This window comes from Alosa alosa, chromosome 11 (assembly GCF_017589495.1).
Source record: "Alosa alosa isolate M-15738 ecotype Scorff River chromosome 11, AALO_Geno_1.1, whole genome shotgun sequence".
Classification (NCBI taxonomy): Eukaryota; Metazoa; Chordata; class Actinopteri; order Clupeiformes; family Clupeidae; genus Alosa; species Alosa alosa.
The window spans coordinates 11591199-11608933 of record NC_063199.1 but is presented as its reverse complement, the minus strand read 5'-3'; the positions used below and the strand labels follow the sequence as shown (position 1 = coordinate 11608933).

Below are 17735 nucleotides of genomic sequence, written 5' to 3'. Positions count from 1 at the left end.
AGGCTAGTGAGTCTGTGGCGGGAGACTGAGCTGAAAAGTGAAGCTATGACGTGTGCCTGGACTTCCTCGTTCCCCTTACCCCCCCAAAAATATATTTTTTTAAAGATGGCAGACTTTAAATCATAGGCTAATTTATTGACCTGCTCGTCTTACAGTGGAAAATGGGATAGCTGCTTCACAATGTCAAATAGGCCTAAAGTAGGCCTAGATATGCCTAATATACAACTTTGGGCTACACTGTTCGGATCTGCATCATAGATCCCAGACGTGTAGATGTCTGTGACCCTTGATTTTCCTATTTCTGTGTCATATTCTTATATTCCCTGGTTCTCTTCTTGCAAGTTACTGCTGTGGAAATCCCTCACGATTTATAAGTTTATTTTAATAGCTGGCAGTTTCCTATTCCCCAGAAAAACAAATGTGACGTCTGTAGCTTTAGTTACTCATGAAATAATATTGTATTAATGATAAAAAAAAATATTATGTGAACAATTGCTTTGATATTACGGACTTGTTCACGTCTTTCCCATTGCAGCACTGAAAAAATATGGCTAGGCCTACTGCTTTTGTATTATTTTTATATCTTCTTTTTATTTTTTATTTTATTTGATCTGTAAAGGGTTGCCAAAACACAGATTCATATTAAAAAAATACAAACATTTGGTTGTTGAAATTAGAATGACTAGGTTAGGTAAGACAATATAGTGTGTCCCCTGTCATCCCCCCACAGGAGAGTATCAGAGAGAGAGGCTAGGGCACTGATGTCATGTGGGCAGACAGTTTTGCACTGCATTGTAGTGTCAGGGTGATTTACAGGCATGATGGGCTTTACCTGCTGCCACTGTAATACGCAGAGCCGACACGAGGTCAGAGCTGCTGTAGGCCTAATGAAGCACTTCCTGTTTGTGGAGTGAAGTACAACAGTTGTTAGTGGCTTTGGCTTTACCTGCTGATGCATTACCACGCAGATGCAGTAAATCATGAGAGAGATTAGCAAATAGCACCAAAATTACACTGCCTGTTGGTTTTGGCTTCCATAGTATATCCAATATCCATATAATACAGTAAATATACAGTGAAATAAATTCTTATTTGATTGAACCAGATGTTCAGATATTAAGATGTACCTATTTTTTATTGTTTGACTGAGACAATGACTTCAAAAGAGGTTCTCATCTGTTTTACTCTTTTGATAGCCCATTCATGTAAGCGCTATACATTAATTTTGCCTGTAAATGTCCAGCACAGTCAAAGGATTTGTTTTATCTGTAGCTCTGGGGTGATGAATGTTTCAAACCATAGGTCTTACCTATTTCTGGAAACCAGCATGACCCTTTAAGTGTTAAAACACTTGGTTGTAGCCACAAGCTTTTCACTGCCTCAGCAGAGCGCCCGGATACTAAAAGTCATAATTCACTCATCAGCGCCTCCAACCAAGCTGCCCTTCTATTAAAAGAACGTGATAATCTGCAAGATTGTTAATGTCACATTACAACACGATCATGCTGTGCTTCTTGTTGTCTTGTAGTGACCAGACTGGTTAACACCATGCTACTGAGTGTTTTCCGAGATGGCGTCAATGTAGAGCGGACATTACAGCTCTCTGTAAATCCCTGAATTAAGTAGAAGGTCACAGTGCATTATTATCCAATGCTCTCAATCATGGGTCTTTCCATCAACTGGTATTTTGAGTCTCCTGTGTTATACATTCTTTTGATTTAAGATTATACAACACAGTTATTAGAGACCTCTTTGGATATAATCTGATCATGAAGATATCATGCACAATAAAAGGTTGTACGCTGTGTAGACACATCAACATAGTCTGTCTATATACTTGTAGTAACCTACTTGTTTTGTCTCAAAGTTGTGTGCCAACCGACAAAGGCTAAATGCTGTTTGAGTGTTTTAGTGTTTTCAATGTAAAGACAGTGAAAAACAATCCCCTTACATTATTCAAGACTGCCAAGGTTACATGAACATAGAGATATCTATCCGAAATTGTGAAGTTTGTTTAAGAAATTGTTGGATAAAACCACAACCATGAAAACATTTCACTAATATTACAATTGTATATAATTGTGTATAATTATAAAGTGGTGGAGCCATGCTAAAACAAATTATTTACCTATTACCTTGCTAGCTAGCTTTACAGTCTGTATTTATAACTCCAGTGACCTCTGTTGGTGCCTGTTTGGTTGCTTATCATTCAACATGCATGTGAATGCTTTTCATTACAGGGAAGAGAGCGAGGCACTATAAAATACCAGGGAAATTGAGAAGAAATATAATGTTCTGGCTCACCTAACAGATACAATAAGAAGTAATAGTTTAGCTATGATTAATAATAAATTGTTACAGTATAGTAAGACTAATGGTCCAACTTTACTGAACTGAATATAATTTGAGTTTTGGTGATTTTAGATATTTAAAGTGACAATCTTCTTGTGTCCTATTTCAGCCACACATCTGCGACAAGTGTTGTGTTTCCATGACTTGTTTCAGTTGCAGAACTAACTACATGGTCTTTTTGTTGCTTCTCTCTGGTGTAAAGGTGCAAAGGTGTTTTTAATGGCCCGGCCACTACATGTTATTCACTTAACACTTAACACGGTCTTAGGCCCGTGGCAGGCTGCAAATAACACCTCCAGTAGCACTTGTTTCCCTGAAATAGCCTTTGAAATGGCACACGCTTTTGCTGTCATATAAACATTCATCAATTCGACAAGTGAGAGTAAAGTGGGTGGCGAATGATTTTTCGGTAGTGATGAATTATGATGAAATCCTTGATATATTGAACCACTGAGGTCTGGACCCCTCTCCAGAGTTGTCACTCTAGTGTATGTCGAATAAAAACTGTCCTCCTCAGATGTTCATCCTTTACATTTCTTCATCAGGCCCATAAAGCCTTTTGGAATGGAATTCTCCTCCATTGGGCCCAGGACAGTCTCAGTCAAAGGAAGTGTGGGTTTACAGCTGCTTATTTCCAAAGGCAGAATAATGTTGTTTCTGTTCATTCATGCATGAATCCTGGTGGTGATACACTGCAGTGATATTCCGTCATTCCATATCTGCACAGCTAGACTTATTTTCATTGCAGGCGGCATCTTCAAAAGAGGTCTAGGAATTCTCGCCATTTTAGAAAGTTACGCATTTCCTATATTTATTCTTGCCGGCATGAAGAGGCTATTATGACGGATTTGTTGTTTGGTTAGAGGTAGCTTGACGTAAAGGCAGTTTTTTCTCCAACATTTCATTTAGTAATGCAAGTGAAAGTCTAATAACTTAGAAATGTTTGTAAATGCGTAATAGTTAGTCACTTGCCCTTGACACACCCTCATTTAGCATGTAATAATTTGTTTATATGTGTTCATATATTGTCCTAAAATCTGAATGAATCATGAAGAGGTCATAGGTCAGGCTGGATTTGTGATGCACTAAACAATGGAACAATGGAGGCCATTTTCTTTCATACTAATATTTTGATTTGAATAAGCTCACACAACATATGTTACATTACAATAAATCAGGGAGAAACTCCAAAATAGTTACTGAATAATCTTAAAGGCTTAATAAAACTTAAAGACCCTCACTGGTATCAGATATCTTCTCAGACTTGTGATTCTTATTCCATCTCAAAATGACATACATATTTGTGTCACATATCTTAAGTGACATAGCACACACATTGATCCAACATGAGGTAATGAGAACTGAAGTTTTGAGGTTGAAAGGTCCCTGTGCACCATGAAGCTAAATACTGCCTGGGATTGTACTGACAGGGTTTAGGATCACATGCAAAGGCCAAAGGTCTTTTTGTTTGGTGGGTGTCATGTAAACAGGCCATGCCCACTGCAGGCCATACCAGCACTACCTAAAACGAGGAGGGGGTCAACATCTTTACCATGCAGACCCACAGCATCATAAATCTTGCACATATGGTATGTAAACAACTTTAATTGCTTAACACCTGTGTAGTTTGTTTAACAGAATAACAGTAAATCAAAGAATAAACACATCAACAGGTGCAAAGAGAGACTTCTTTAATATCTCTAATATCATCATTGAGTGCCATATGGGTATCTGATAAAATAACATTACATAGACTATGTTAAATGACAGTGATGACCCTCTTGTCCTCTGTGCCCCACAGGCCGAAAATTGCTGAAGTCTTCATGTAACGTCATGGACTGCTTGCTCTCTGCCGTCATCTTCTTTTTCTTCATGTGAGTGGCAGCAGGCATGCTTGCAGCTCTGACAGAAACCCTAACCAGCCCAAAAGGGAACATCTATAGGTCGGATCTGTTTGGTTCCTCTCTGGGACGTATTCCCTGTGTCATGACATAGCCATTCCTCTTCCCCATTTAGAAAACTTCTGTCATAGTTACCTAATGTGTCATCTTGAGGCCATAAAACTAGGACAGGCTTGTCCGGCTCCCACAAGGTCCCCTGAGACACCTGTAGCTACATAGGGGAGCCCTGACTCTTCAATACACAACACGCATGAGGATAAGAAACACATGTGAAAGGGTCAGACTGAATAATATAATATATGCCAGACATTGTTGTGTTGTTGTTATTGCAATATGATTAATAACTAACCAGCTAATTTCTATCTGACTATTATGTTAATTGTTTATTGTGCTGACATCCTCATAAAGGAAAATTACATTTTAGGAAGGTAAGGACTAGGAAGGACTAAGAATGTCTTTTTCATAGCCTAACACAAAAAATAACAATAGGCTATCATCTTCACGGTGACATGTAGGCTATAGCATATGCACCTTGTAGCCTATGCATGTATCCCACATCCCGAAATTGACTGCATCAAAATAAGATGAATGAAACTGTGATTAGGCAAATGCCAAAACATTAAGAATTCGGTCCGGAGTTTAAAAGAGCATCTGGCAATGGCTAACACAAAACCTCTTTTCTTTGTTTTAATATAAAACGTCTATATCAACTCGAAAACAACAGGCTACGATTAAATAATTTGTGTCCTGGTGATGCAAACTGATATTGTAACTAAAACTGAATAGGCTACCTCTAAACTTAATACCTCTATGTCCACTAAAACAACATTTATGGACATAAAGGTATTAAGTGGGCGACTATTACCTACGCGCTATCACGCAGGGTGTTGAAAAAACGGCAGTGACCAAGTCAGTGGAAGTTTAACACGTGGTTATCCCTATCAAGGGAGGAGTGACATCAACACCAATAATGAAGGCGGCTCATCAATGGGCAGAGGGCTATAAAAGGAACTCAGCGAGGCTTCTAATCTTATCGGATCTGTTCATCTACAGCCTCAAAATCTGCGCAGCAAAAAAAAACTTGCCAAGAGAAGGCTGACCCACAAGAGGCAAGTGGAATGATAAATTCATCTATATAGTCACATACTTAATACTTTTTGCAATATGCTCACACAATAAAACATGTAGCTGATAATTTTGTGCTGAAAATGTCTTTACTTTGTAGGTTTCAAATCACAATGTTGGCCACCAGAAGAACTGTATTTCTTATCCTCGGTTTGTTATACTACTTAGTTCAATCAGACGGAAGGCCAGTGAGGTTGGTCTTTTAATTTATTTTTACATTTCAATACTGTACTATTTTCCAGTGTCTTTACAAAGTAAACATTGTATATTCACCTTGAGAATACAATTTCAAATTCTGTGCGTAATGAAATTTGCAAAAAAATCTAATGGTTCATTTTTCATACCTAAGAAAGAGGTCTGTGAGCGAGGTCCAGCTAATGCACAACGTTGGAGTGCAAAAACACATCCAGGAGAGACAGGACTGGCTCCAAATGAAGCTTCGGGACATCCACACGGCAGCTATCAGGAACTCTGAGAGAGGAGACGGAGGGAGAGCGCGGAGGCTGCTTCCAGAAGATTTACCGGGGCTCGAGCAGTTACCTCCTGGTGATGTTGAATACATAATGGACATTTTAGAAAAGTTAAATCTTTCCTGAAAGCGGAGTTCTGTGGGTTTTATTGACTATTCCAATATGAAATAATGATATTTTAATCTGCTTATTTATTTATATTTATACAAGTGTCCTGTTTTTATTTATATTCCTTCATTCTAAAGTATTTGAATGTAGAAAATTGTGCAAAGCCATTACAGCATGCACTTTTGATTAATTTGTAAACCCCAGCAAGACATTCAGCAAGAACAGATGAGCGGGACCAAACTTTTATATCTGTTTTATTTCACTTCTGAAAATGCCTATTGTAGTTGTTTTACTCGAGGCATCATTGACGTTTCACCCTAGAGCCTCCAGCAAATTGAACTGTTGAGATGTGGCTGTAGCCTTCAGTGTATTTTTTTTATAATGTGCAACTGCTATCTCACCAAAAGGTCTATGGGTAGCCCATTATTGAGAATTTATTTGACTGTTTTTGACAAGATTCACAAAATTATAGTCTCTTGTTATTTTATTGTAATTTGCTATTTATCAATTATAATTGTTGATGTTCGTTATCAATTTTGTATTCACTGTTTGATATATGAGTAACCTTATGTCAGCACTGACGATAAATCCTATTTATTAAATTACTCCTTTCGAGAACCAATTGTTGCCAACGTTGTATGTTGAGAAATCATGTGAATTGGCTACTCTAGCCAGTGCATGCATGGACACAAGTGAAGTCTTCCCAAATTATCACTCCAATATTGAGAATGTTTAATTGTATAGTAGATGAGACCTGAAGGGCATTGAAAGGACTTGGAAATAGCTTACATCCAGGAAAAAAACTAACGCATGTCTACTCTCAAATATCGTAGGTCATACCACAAAGTTTGTTTTATATGCATATATTATGCAAGTTACACCTATAGACTGTATAAATAAGGGTTACACTAATGAAACAAAACTAAACAACAAACCTATGCTAAATATGATGTGATGTGCACATTATGACAGTTAAATAGTCTCAAAACGCAAAACTTAGTCCTAGGCCACTCTATATTTGGACCTATAAGGGCCTATATTTTGCCTATATTTGGAATTACAGTGGTCTAACCCACTGGAGGAGATAACAGTGTCAACATATCAGCAAAACAATTTCAATAACGAATGTAAGAGGCTGTCCTGAAATACTGACAAGTGTTTTAAACATGCAAATTATTCTTCCAATTATAGCCTGAGCATCTTCATCTTACAAAAAGAAAGACTGCGATGGCGTCATGTCCTCGCGAGAACTATGCTACGTGATTACCCAACACTCTAACGGAAGCAAAGACCTAAAGCAATGAAGAGCTAACGTTTGTTGCAGTGGGTGCTGCTTAGACACAGTTAACGTTAACTACAACTTTACCGGGCATACGCATACGCTATTCATCTAGATCTACGATGCTACATTGTACATTAACAATAAGCTTCATTCTAAACTGACAGGTAAAGGAACGTCGGAGGTTTTGTTTTGATATGTTTAACGGTAGTTTACTTGGTTGGTTGTCTGTCAAAAACCATCCTAGCTATGCTAGCGGCAGCGGTCGGTCGGCAGGTGTCGTATAACTTATCATAGCTTGGTTAGCTTTGGTGATCCCAACTGTTGCCTTATTTGGATCCACCTGTTAAACATTAACTTAGCTATCCTAGATTCTTGCTACCAAATCAGGCTGTAATGTAAAGGTCTTGCCACTTAAATTACGTTAATATTAGGTCTTTCAGATGGTTTCATGAGAATAAAATAAATAACGGAAACGCTGATTACGTTGAGAGTAACATTGACGCTGACGTTAAACTAATGTTTACATTGGTAAATTCGCTTAGGCCTATCTTTGACTACGTCTGCTAACTACAAAAAGTTGTAACTTTGCCAACTTTGAACTAGTCTATCCTTAGCTGAATAAAAATATAAAAATGTGTTCTGTATTAATGACGTTACAGAAATGGGAAAATGTTAACACAGAGTTTCTCAACATTTACATAAAGTGTTTATTTAGCAAAAGTAACATTAACGTTAGCTAGACAGCATTACATGTTCCTGCCTAGTTGTGCAACATGGCAGAAAGCAATGTTATGTGTAGCCTACTTGAATACATTTAGATTGATGTATGGATGTCCTGTATTAAGTATTGGAAAATGGTTCTCTCCACCTTACAATTTGTTGTTAATGAAAAGTAGCGTTAAATGAAGGGTGTGCAGCGTCACTGCTGGCATGCATATTTGGGACTTTGGCGACACCGAGAGGCGTCTAAGGAAAGTTTTCAATTGGAGATGTACCGTAGGTCTGTGCTACAATGTCAGCACATTTCTCTCCAAATTGCCAAGTTGTTATCTACGGAATTATGATTTGATGCTTAGGCCTTGTCTAGTATTAAGCCAAGCTTGCCTACTTGATGCTGTCAGTAGCTTTCGATTGAGAATCAATCCCCTTGCTTTAAATAAATGTCACTGAAAAATTATATCCAAGGAGAATATTCAGTTGGCTTCAGTAAACACATTCTCTTATTTCTGACATTGTTTGTTGGCATCAGTATTTCCAAATGAAGATGCTTTGCTGCTGAATTAGATTAGGATATGATGCTTACTTATACTATTCAACTTGCCAGGTAGAAATGTTGCTGATGCATTTTTACTGATTTCTGCAGGATATGTTTATTTTTGACGAGGTTTCCAGCCTTTTAACCCAGAGGCAAGTGTGATGGCTTCATGTCCTCTTTCATATGACAGCAACTCCAGCGATAATGAAACCTGGGATCATAAGGCAAACTGCCGGTCTCGTAAACTTTGTAAACACTCAAGGTAAATGTAAAAAAAAAAAACAATTGAGTTTTCATACAGTTCTTTGGTAAAATGCTTAAAAGTAGCCCTGGTGACAACCTTAACATTGCTAAAATTCATTGTTGAAGGCAAATTGTGGGTAATTGTTTGTCTTTTTAATGATGTTTACTTGGCTTTTGTGAAATTTGCGATGATTTGTCCTGAATTTATGGATTGAAGACTTGAAAGCTTGGACTACTAATTATTGAGCAGTGGAGCTAGTGATGTAGATGATGATAGGGTTCCCATCCTTTGTTGGGTCACCGTATTGCTGGGTTAGATGAGAAAATGTATCTGGAACTGGTGTAGGAAGTTCTGTGAATAATGTTGTGCACATTGTCACTGGTGTAGAAGAATGTTATGCTTAATCAAGTTCAAAATATGAATTATTTGTGTAAATTCTATTGATGAGCCAGATATAGTGCATACGGAAAGTATTCACAGCGCTTTACTTTTTCCACATTTTCTTATGTTACAGCCTTATTCCAAAATAGATTCAATTCATTTGTTTCCTCAACATTCTACACACAATACCCCATAATGACAGCATGAAAAAAGTATTTTTAAATGTTCACAAATTTATTAGAAATAAAGAACAAAAATAAAATATATATAAGTATTCACAGCCTTTGCTCAATACTTTGTTGTGCCACCTTTGGCGGAAATTCCAGCCTCAAGTCTTTTGGAATATGAAGCCACAAGCTTGGCACACCTATCTTTGGGCAGTTTCGCCCATTCCTCTTTACAGAACCTCTCGAGCTCCATCAGGTTGGATGGGGAGCGTCGGTGCACAGCCATTTTCAGATCCCTCCAGAGATGTTCAATGGAATTGAAGTCTGGACTCTGGCTGGGCCACTCTAGGACATTCACGGAGTTGTCCTGAAGCCACTCCTTCGATATCTTGGCTGTGTGCTTAGGGTCATTGTCCTGTTGAAGGATGAACCATCGCCCCAGTCTGAGGTCAAGAGCGCTCTGGAGCAGGTTTTCTTCCAGGATGTCTGTACATTGCTGCATTCATCTTTCCCTCAATGGATGATGGAGGCCACTGTGCTCATTGGGACCTTTAAAGCAGCAGAAATAGTTTCTGTACCCTTCCCCAGATCTGTGCCTCAAGACAATCCTGTCGTGTGTACCTTTCCAAATCATGTCCAATCAACTGAATTTACCACAGGTGGACTCCAATTAAGCTGTAGAAACATCTCAATGATGATCGGTGGAAACAGAATGCACCTGAGCTCAATTTTGAGCTTGATCGCAAAGGCTGTGAATACTTATGTATACACTTGTATACAAGTGATTTATTTTTTAATACATTTGCAAAAATCTCAAACTTAAGTTGTCATTATGGGGTATTATGTGTAGAATATAAAAAAATGAATAATCCGTTTTGGAATAAGGCTGTAACATAACAAAAAGTGGAAAAAGTGAAGCGCTGTGAATACTTTCTGAACTACATTATAGCACACAGATGCAGTTTACAGCATACATTTAGATCAGAGCCTCTCATTGTTGTCTTGGGAAGAATCTCATGATCCATCTGGAAGTAGGCTAATGATCAGAGAACATGGTCTAAATGTGTGTGGGGACATAGGATGCTCTTGAAATAGTCCATATAAAATAAACCAATCTGACTCCTTGAACCTAAAGTAGCTGAGGTCTGCAGTGGGGTGGATATGTTAATCATGTCCTGAATGGTTTTAAGAAATGAAAAAGACACTTCTGTTTTTATGTTCATTACAGTTTAAAACCAACATTTAGATAAATTTAGAACTTTTTGCAGCAAAGTGCACAATCATGCCTGGGCTGTTGGCAAACAAGACAACTATGCAGCTATCCTTTGTCAATTGAATTCCCTAACAAGTTGTGTTTACATCAAAAAATGAAAATTCTGAATAAATCCAGTCCAGTTTGCAGTTATCAAATGAACCTATGCATCCTAAATTCAGCATTAAACATTTGCACTCTCCTGAATATGCACAGGCTGCGAAGCAGGAACCATTCATCTCGTTTGTAAGTTTTACCATGAATGAGAATCTTGTCACAGTATTTTATAATAGGCCTACATGATGGAGGAAGAGTTCAGCTATGTTTACCAATCTAATGCTCAATTTTGATTGGGAAATGCTTTTTTTTATCATTATATATTTAACCAGAATGTCCCAGACCCATTGGGTTTCCAATGTTTGTGTTTTTTCTTCTGTTCTGACTTTATTCAAAGCTTAACGGGGCAAGGAACCTCTTTCATTTGTGTGAAGGTCTGCAGCGCCACCCTCAATTCAGTTTGGTGCTATAGGTGTTCTGGGCCAAAACAATTGAGAAACGCCTTTATGCTTTATGCAGTTGGTGATTGAAATTGTTAAAGGTTCGTGTCTGCTATATTGGAGCAAATGGTGAATATGAATACCTTCACTTCCTCTCTCGTTCAATAATATGGTATAACCCCCCCCCGTAGGCTAATGAATCCAAAATTGTTAATACTGCCCATAAATCGGTGATCATCGCAGTTTCACCTTCATGTTACAAACGTTTTGTCAGATACACGCGCTCAAATCATTGGGTTACTCTAAGCGCACCGACAATCACTGCATCGTTGCTTGCAACATCCTGAATGACACGCCTCTTGATAGTGTAAGACTATAAGAACATCTTTGCTATCTTGTGCTGTACATATATTTAATCACCCCCCTCCAAATCACCTCATTGAATACGACGGTCGTTGCCAATTGGAGGAGGATCCTGCGCGGTCACAGAATAGCTACAATACAGAGATAAAGGTCGGTCTACGTCAGCAAGGCTGCCGCACATGTCAGTCTTGGATAAAGCAAACGGCCATTCATTTCTTACGGCACTCCTGTTACGATTCTTAATGACTGTCCCCGTGCCCTCCCTTTGTGGTCGACAAAGGAATAGTGTTAGCTGTATGCACACCTTACAAGTTGTCAGGGAGTATGCGAAATATGCAGAAGTTGGAAAGTAATGCCAGAGGATGCTAAACCAGCTGGGAAGCCCGCATTGTTTGGAGGACCGCAAGTCTTTTATGCTCTTATCCCCCAGATCTTTCCGTGTTGCTGCCTTGTCTTTAAAGCGCATTGTGGTAAAGAGGGGTAGGTGATCGGGTTCTTTTTTCTGTTTGGCGATGCAATTATGCTTTGGACTTTCATAAAACCACACGTCGTTTAATCTGCTTTTAGTAACTCAAATTATTGAACGTTTTAATGATCTAAGATAATATCGCAATGAAGTGATATTCTGATGCAGTCAAATCAAAACATACTTCGCTTTTCTGCCCTTGAAGTCTTTAGGCGCATTCCAGTGTAACATTAGCCCGCCTGTGTCAGCGCGGTGCATTATTGATTGGAACCTTTCTTTTAAGTAAAGGGCATCTGCTTCGTAGATAAAAAATAAATAAATAATAATAATCTGTCTGAAACACTGAGTTTCACTAGTGCCCCTCATCATCAAACAAAAGTCATGTTCAGAGATGCATAGTCTCACAATGCTTTTCCATTGTGTTTCTTCCCTGAGGCTCAGGGTACTTCAGCACGTCTCTGTGCTGGATGTTGGCAGCTATCTAGCTGACCTAATTTTCTGGTGACAACATCCTCTTTAATGTAGTTGGGATAAGCATACACAATAGTAAAGAGGGTTTTTATGACTTGAGCAGTTCTTATGATGAGGTCCCAGAACACATCAAATGTCAAGCGTTGGTCCAGCAGTTTGGCCAGATCATGTTCTGTCTATGTTGAGCCATGAATGAAATGAGCTTTAGCATAATGTTTTATCTATTTGTATTGGAGGATTTTATATATTGGCTAGGCAAGACTTATTTTTTAATATATTTTCTTCATATATTTTCTTTATATAGATATCTTTAAAAATTAGTATTACTTAAACCTACAGTATCTGTCAAATAGAACAATGCAAGAACATCCTTGTTGAGTCCTGTCACCTTTTTCTGTCATTATCATAATGACTTAACCTTTTTAAAAGAATATGTAATTATGATTTTAAATATTTGTAATACTTTAGTAGATTCACATTATTGTGGGATTAAGATCGGTCTGGAACTGTCAAGAGAAACAGTTGAGATGTAGCTTCTTTGTTCTGTGCCCTGGCTCTTCCTCTGAGCATGACTTTGTCCATGTGGAATGAGGAGGGACATTTCATTGACAAGTCTTGCATGCTGCACTGAGGTGTTGCCATCTAGTTCTTGCAATGATCAAATGTTTAAATAGTCTTAGTATATGTTCTACGTTTGCTCAGTCAGAAAGTTAGACATACAGTGGTAATAACATATTAACAACAAATGTGTAATGTTTGCCTGTTTTCTAATAAAATGGTCTAAAATGACCTGATTTGACTATACAATGTCCATTTTTAGGTTGCATCATGTATTAATGAAAGGGCTGCATGCTGCTGAGAGGTCCTCAGATGACTTTATTTTAACCTTCCTGCTGCCTTTGCTCAGTGCCCAGTCGCGAGGCTCTACGCTGGAGTCGGAGCTGGTGACCATGAGCCTGCAGGGAGCCAGCGGTGGGCCGGAACACTCCAGAGAACACCGGCGACCCAGCGACCGCTCCCGAGACTCCTCCCATGAGCGTGGCGAGGGCCAGCTCACGCCCTGCATCCGGAATGTGACCTCACCTACCCGCCTGCAGCACAGCGGTGAGGGCCCACTCAGGTCCAGCTGCACAGCAGCTTTGTGAGACTGTGCAGTAGTTATGGAATATATGATGCAGTACTTATTCAGTGCTGAAATGACCATTGTAGCATGAACACAGGAACAGGCTGAGTGGAGTGCAGACTCATTCCCATTCATTCTTCTCCAGATATTTTGATCCATCTTCTCTACAAAGTAAATTATTTAAAGGACCAGTGAGTGTTTTGTCTGGGTGGGAACTCCCTAAAAGGTCTGCTTTTTATGTCTTTTGGAAACTAAGCTATGAAAGCTTTTCTCTCATGGGGATGGTGGAAGTGCCTAGCCTGTGTGACTAGTGAGAATGATAAACACATTTATCTGCCCTTAGGTTTAGATAACTGTATGCCATTACAATGAACTTGTAGATGACATCAAAACTAGCACACACATTTCCACACACTGTCACTTTAACCATTATTGTGTTGAATATTGCACTTATTATATTATTACTTATGACCATATGGCCTGAAAAGTCCTCTTCCAGTGGCCTCATGCCTCAAGGGTTTAAACATGTTGTCCTGCATGTTCATCCCCACAGACCGTGACTCTGGTCCTCCTCCATACTCCACCAGCCCCCGGCCCCTGCGAGCAGCCACCAGTGGCCTGCTGAGTGCCGACTTGTCCTGTAAGGGTCACAGCCCCACCGACCTGACCTACATCTACGACAGCGCCAAGGAGGGCCTGCGCAGCATCAGAACCTGTGAGCGAGTCACGCTGATCGTGGACAACACACGCTTTGTAGTTGACCCCTCCGTCTTCACAGCTCAGCCCAACACCATGCTGGGCAGGTGCGGCCATTCACTCCAACACACTCTACGTTTTGCCCACACTTGGTCAATTTGACATGCTTAAAGAGTGTGTCTGTCTTGCTTTGTTGTAGAATGTTTGGATCTGGAAGGGAGTACAACTTCACCAGACCTAATGAGAAGGGAGAGTATGAGGTGGCCGAGGGAATCAGCTCCACGGTGTTCCGGGCCATTCTGGTAAGGAGGCTTCTGCAACCTCTCAGATTACCGTTCAGCAGAGCCATAGACCAGTTCCTGTTGGCTTTGGAATAGAATTATGTCTGAGCTTGTTTATTAATCATGTGGTGATTCTTGTTTGGGCCGATAGCAAGTGACAGGGAGAAAAGGAGAAACCACTGAGTTTTCACTGAACTTGCAGATGTCTGAGCTTGTTTATTAATCATGTGGTGATTCTTGTTTGGGCTGATGGCAATGTGCAGGGCATTGCTTTGCTGTGCAATTCATAGAGAAGGTGAAAAGGCTGATTTGAATCAAACTAAAGTATAATATAGTCTATAGGGAAAATATTTAACATGACTAACAGTAAACTGTAGCAACAGCATTTCAAACACTGTCTGTAGCTAGAACGATGATCCCTTTATTTTACAAAGAAGCATAAAGATTTGTGTAAATGACCATATTGAAATAGCAGGATAGGAGCATCGAATACTTCACTTTTTAACTTGAGTGATGCTATGTTGATATGATTAAAACGTCAAAAACAAGTTCACCAAGTTTTTCTTTCTCCCCTTACCGATCATGAGTACTGTCTGACTGATAAATATGAAAGATAAGCTTTACATTCTCTTGGGTTTACGGTCTTAAAAATGCTTTACAACACACGGCTTAATATTACAATTGGCTATAGATGAGCAAGTATAAATATTGTTGTTATTATGCCTCTGCCCGCTATATGCTGTTTCATCTGTCTATGTGTCAGTGTGTGCAAATTCTGTTCAGGGCATTTGAAATTTTGGCAGGGACAGGCCAATTGATGCCTTGCATCAGCTGCGTTAATGTTACTTTTTATTGTGGTCAGGCTATGAAGCCAGCACTTTACTGAAACGGTGTGTTTGATCACTAAATTCAAAAGCAAGTCTGGTATTCCTGTATTGTGTTTAAGCTCATTTAAGATGTAGTAAATAGGTTTGGATTCATTTCTACCCACTAGACAGACAAGACAGACCCTGCTTCCACCACTTTCATTAGCCTACATGTGTTGGACTTTTAATCTGAGATTACTGGAAATCTTGTACTTATAATAGTCTAATATGAGTCTAATGTTAGTTTGTCATTGATGGTTTATACCACTAGTTTCCTACTTCTAACATTAACAGCTCATAGCTAGAGGATGTGGAACATAACTGCCTATTGCAAAGATAGCAAAGAATCCACAATAATGTTGCGAGATCCACATTAATGTTGCGTAAGGGCAAGGCGGTAGTGACCTAGCCAGTTGGTATGGCAGCCAGAGCATATACTCAGTCATATTGATGGTCTCAAAGGAAGTCTTGGGTTGCTTGACTGTAGCTCCTTGCATGAGTTTGTTGCTTGACTGTGTTCTTGAATATTTTGCAGCAAGTTCAAGATTTATTTGTCACATAAATGCTAACTCATAGAGATTATAAATAAAATAGATGGAAACAGATAAAAGGAGAATAATAAATGAATAACAATAAATTAACATGAATACTACTGACAATAAGTACTGAATTCCAGAGATGTATGTCCATAAAGTATAAATTATATTAGTAATCCTGATGACGGACACAGCCAGATTACAAACTAGATGTTGATCTGATTTCTAACCTGCATACACTGTTCCCTAAGTAAATTTTTTTTAGGATTTGTGACTCCTGACCTTACAAAAGAGTGAAGGGAAATTCTCACTGTCAAGTGTAATGTGTGTCATAACGCATGATATGAGATCATTGTGTTTGGCACAGAAAGTGTATGATGTTATGTTCAAGCCACAAGAAATTTGATTAGGTTACTGTAATTAACAAAATAATGCTGCAATCATCGACTCTGTGTTATTTTGCACAAAGAGGATCGCCAAAACAAAGAACACTTCAGATAGATTGTCTTAAGTGAAAGTCACTAAATTATGAAAAAACAAAAAGACTTATGCCTTTAACCATATTAGTCTCTGTGGTTGTTTTGATCATTGGCTTTTTTGTTTTGACCCTGAAATGCCCTGTATCTTTTATAATGCTGTGTTTATGTATTTGGCAATGGTAGAATTTGCATACATACCTAGAGGATTTTTGTGATGGTGAATTTTTGTTTGCATTTGATACAACCGGCTACACAAGAGTTTACGGGCCAGCAGATTATGTGTGGTGTCTTACATAACACAGATTTTCAGGGATCAACTATTAATACTGAACAACATGCCAGAGCTTTCATTTCTGCATGCACAAGTTGTGCCATTCAACGCTTTTCGACGTCTTCATGTCTTTGGGGCTGTTGAGCAGGAGGAAGCTGTGAGGTATCTGTGAGCAATGTTTCTCCCAGTCCAATTTGCCTTGTGTTTGTTCCGTTGTTACTGTGCTTCCGCTGGGGCTGATAGCCTGGGTGTTGCTATATTTGTGTGCTGTATTGCCTAGGATACAGGACACGGCTTTGTCTTGGACTTATCCGCCTAGTTCTTGTTCGCGACGAGCATAAACTGATGTATTTGTGTGCTTGAATTTTTGAATCTTCTTGGTTATTTTGTGATCACGCTGCTTGTGAGCAGCAGGTGCTGTCGCTCCATGGCAGCACCAGAATCAGAATCAGGGCAACGAGGAACGCACACTCCGCAGGAGACCTCGGGCATTTTCAACGAGATGGCAGGCAAGTGCCTCTCGTGCGATTGTGTGTGAGCTAGCGGCTGCCTCCCTCACTGTAAATGGATCTGCCATGATGGGGAGAGGAGTGGGAGGGGTGAAGGGCGCTCGCTCCACGCCTGGTCTGGTTACCAGGCTGTGTGCTGTGCTCTGCTGTGCTGTTGAAGTAATGGCCGCCTGTTTATATTTTCCCCCTACCCGCTTCCCTACGCAGGATTACTACAAGTCGGGGATAATCCGCTGCCCTGATGGGATCTCCATTCCAGAGCTGAGAGAGGCATGTGACTACCTCTGCATCTCCTTCGACTGCAGCACCATCAAGTGCAGAGACCTGAGTGAGTAAATGTTATAGGCCTCAGAAAATACCAGATAGTCCTGACGTGTAGGATGCACTAACCCAGTTAGACAGGTCACTCGAATGTTCTTATTAGTGCTGTTATGATGATTCATTTTCATTTGGTTGCTGTGTTCTAATCCTCATTTCCTCTCTAGCATGAGAGTGCCTACTGACAAAGGTTTTATTTTTGGTGTTTGTCATTCAGTGAGTTGCTATTCAGGAAGTAGGTCAACTCTGATACAGTGCCTTCAGTGGTCTGGCTGCTCGTCAGCTGTAACAAGGTCTGCATCATGGCTCGGAGTATTGATCA

At 39.5% G+C, this 17735-nt stretch overlaps 1 protein-coding gene across 4 annotated transcripts in view; it reads left to right on the top strand.

Moving 5' to 3' along the window:
* The first annotated feature begins 7230 nt into the window (after nt 1-7230).
* Nucleotides 7231-17735, top strand: part of btbd10a (BTB (POZ) domain containing 10a) — a 15849-nt gene continuing 5344 nt past the window's right edge. For 2 of the 4 annotated variants that reach the window (XR_007194998.1, XM_048256433.1), the window contains exons 1-5: nt 11562-11877; nt 13242-13438; nt 14011-14260; nt 14353-14455; nt 17303-17423. Coding sequence is in view for 3 of the 4 variants with exons in the window: in XM_048256433.1 (XP_048112390.1) it covers nt 11750-11877; nt 13242-13438; nt 14011-14260; nt 14353-14455; nt 17303-17423 (799 nt within the window). In the remaining variant the exon portion in view is untranslated. Of the gene's footprint in view, nt 7403-8601; nt 8756-11561; nt 11878-13241; nt 13439-14010; nt 14261-14352; nt 14456-17302; nt 17424-17735 lie in introns of those variants that run through there. The other 2 variants (XM_048256434.1, XM_048256435.1) reach the window with 2 other exon arrangements.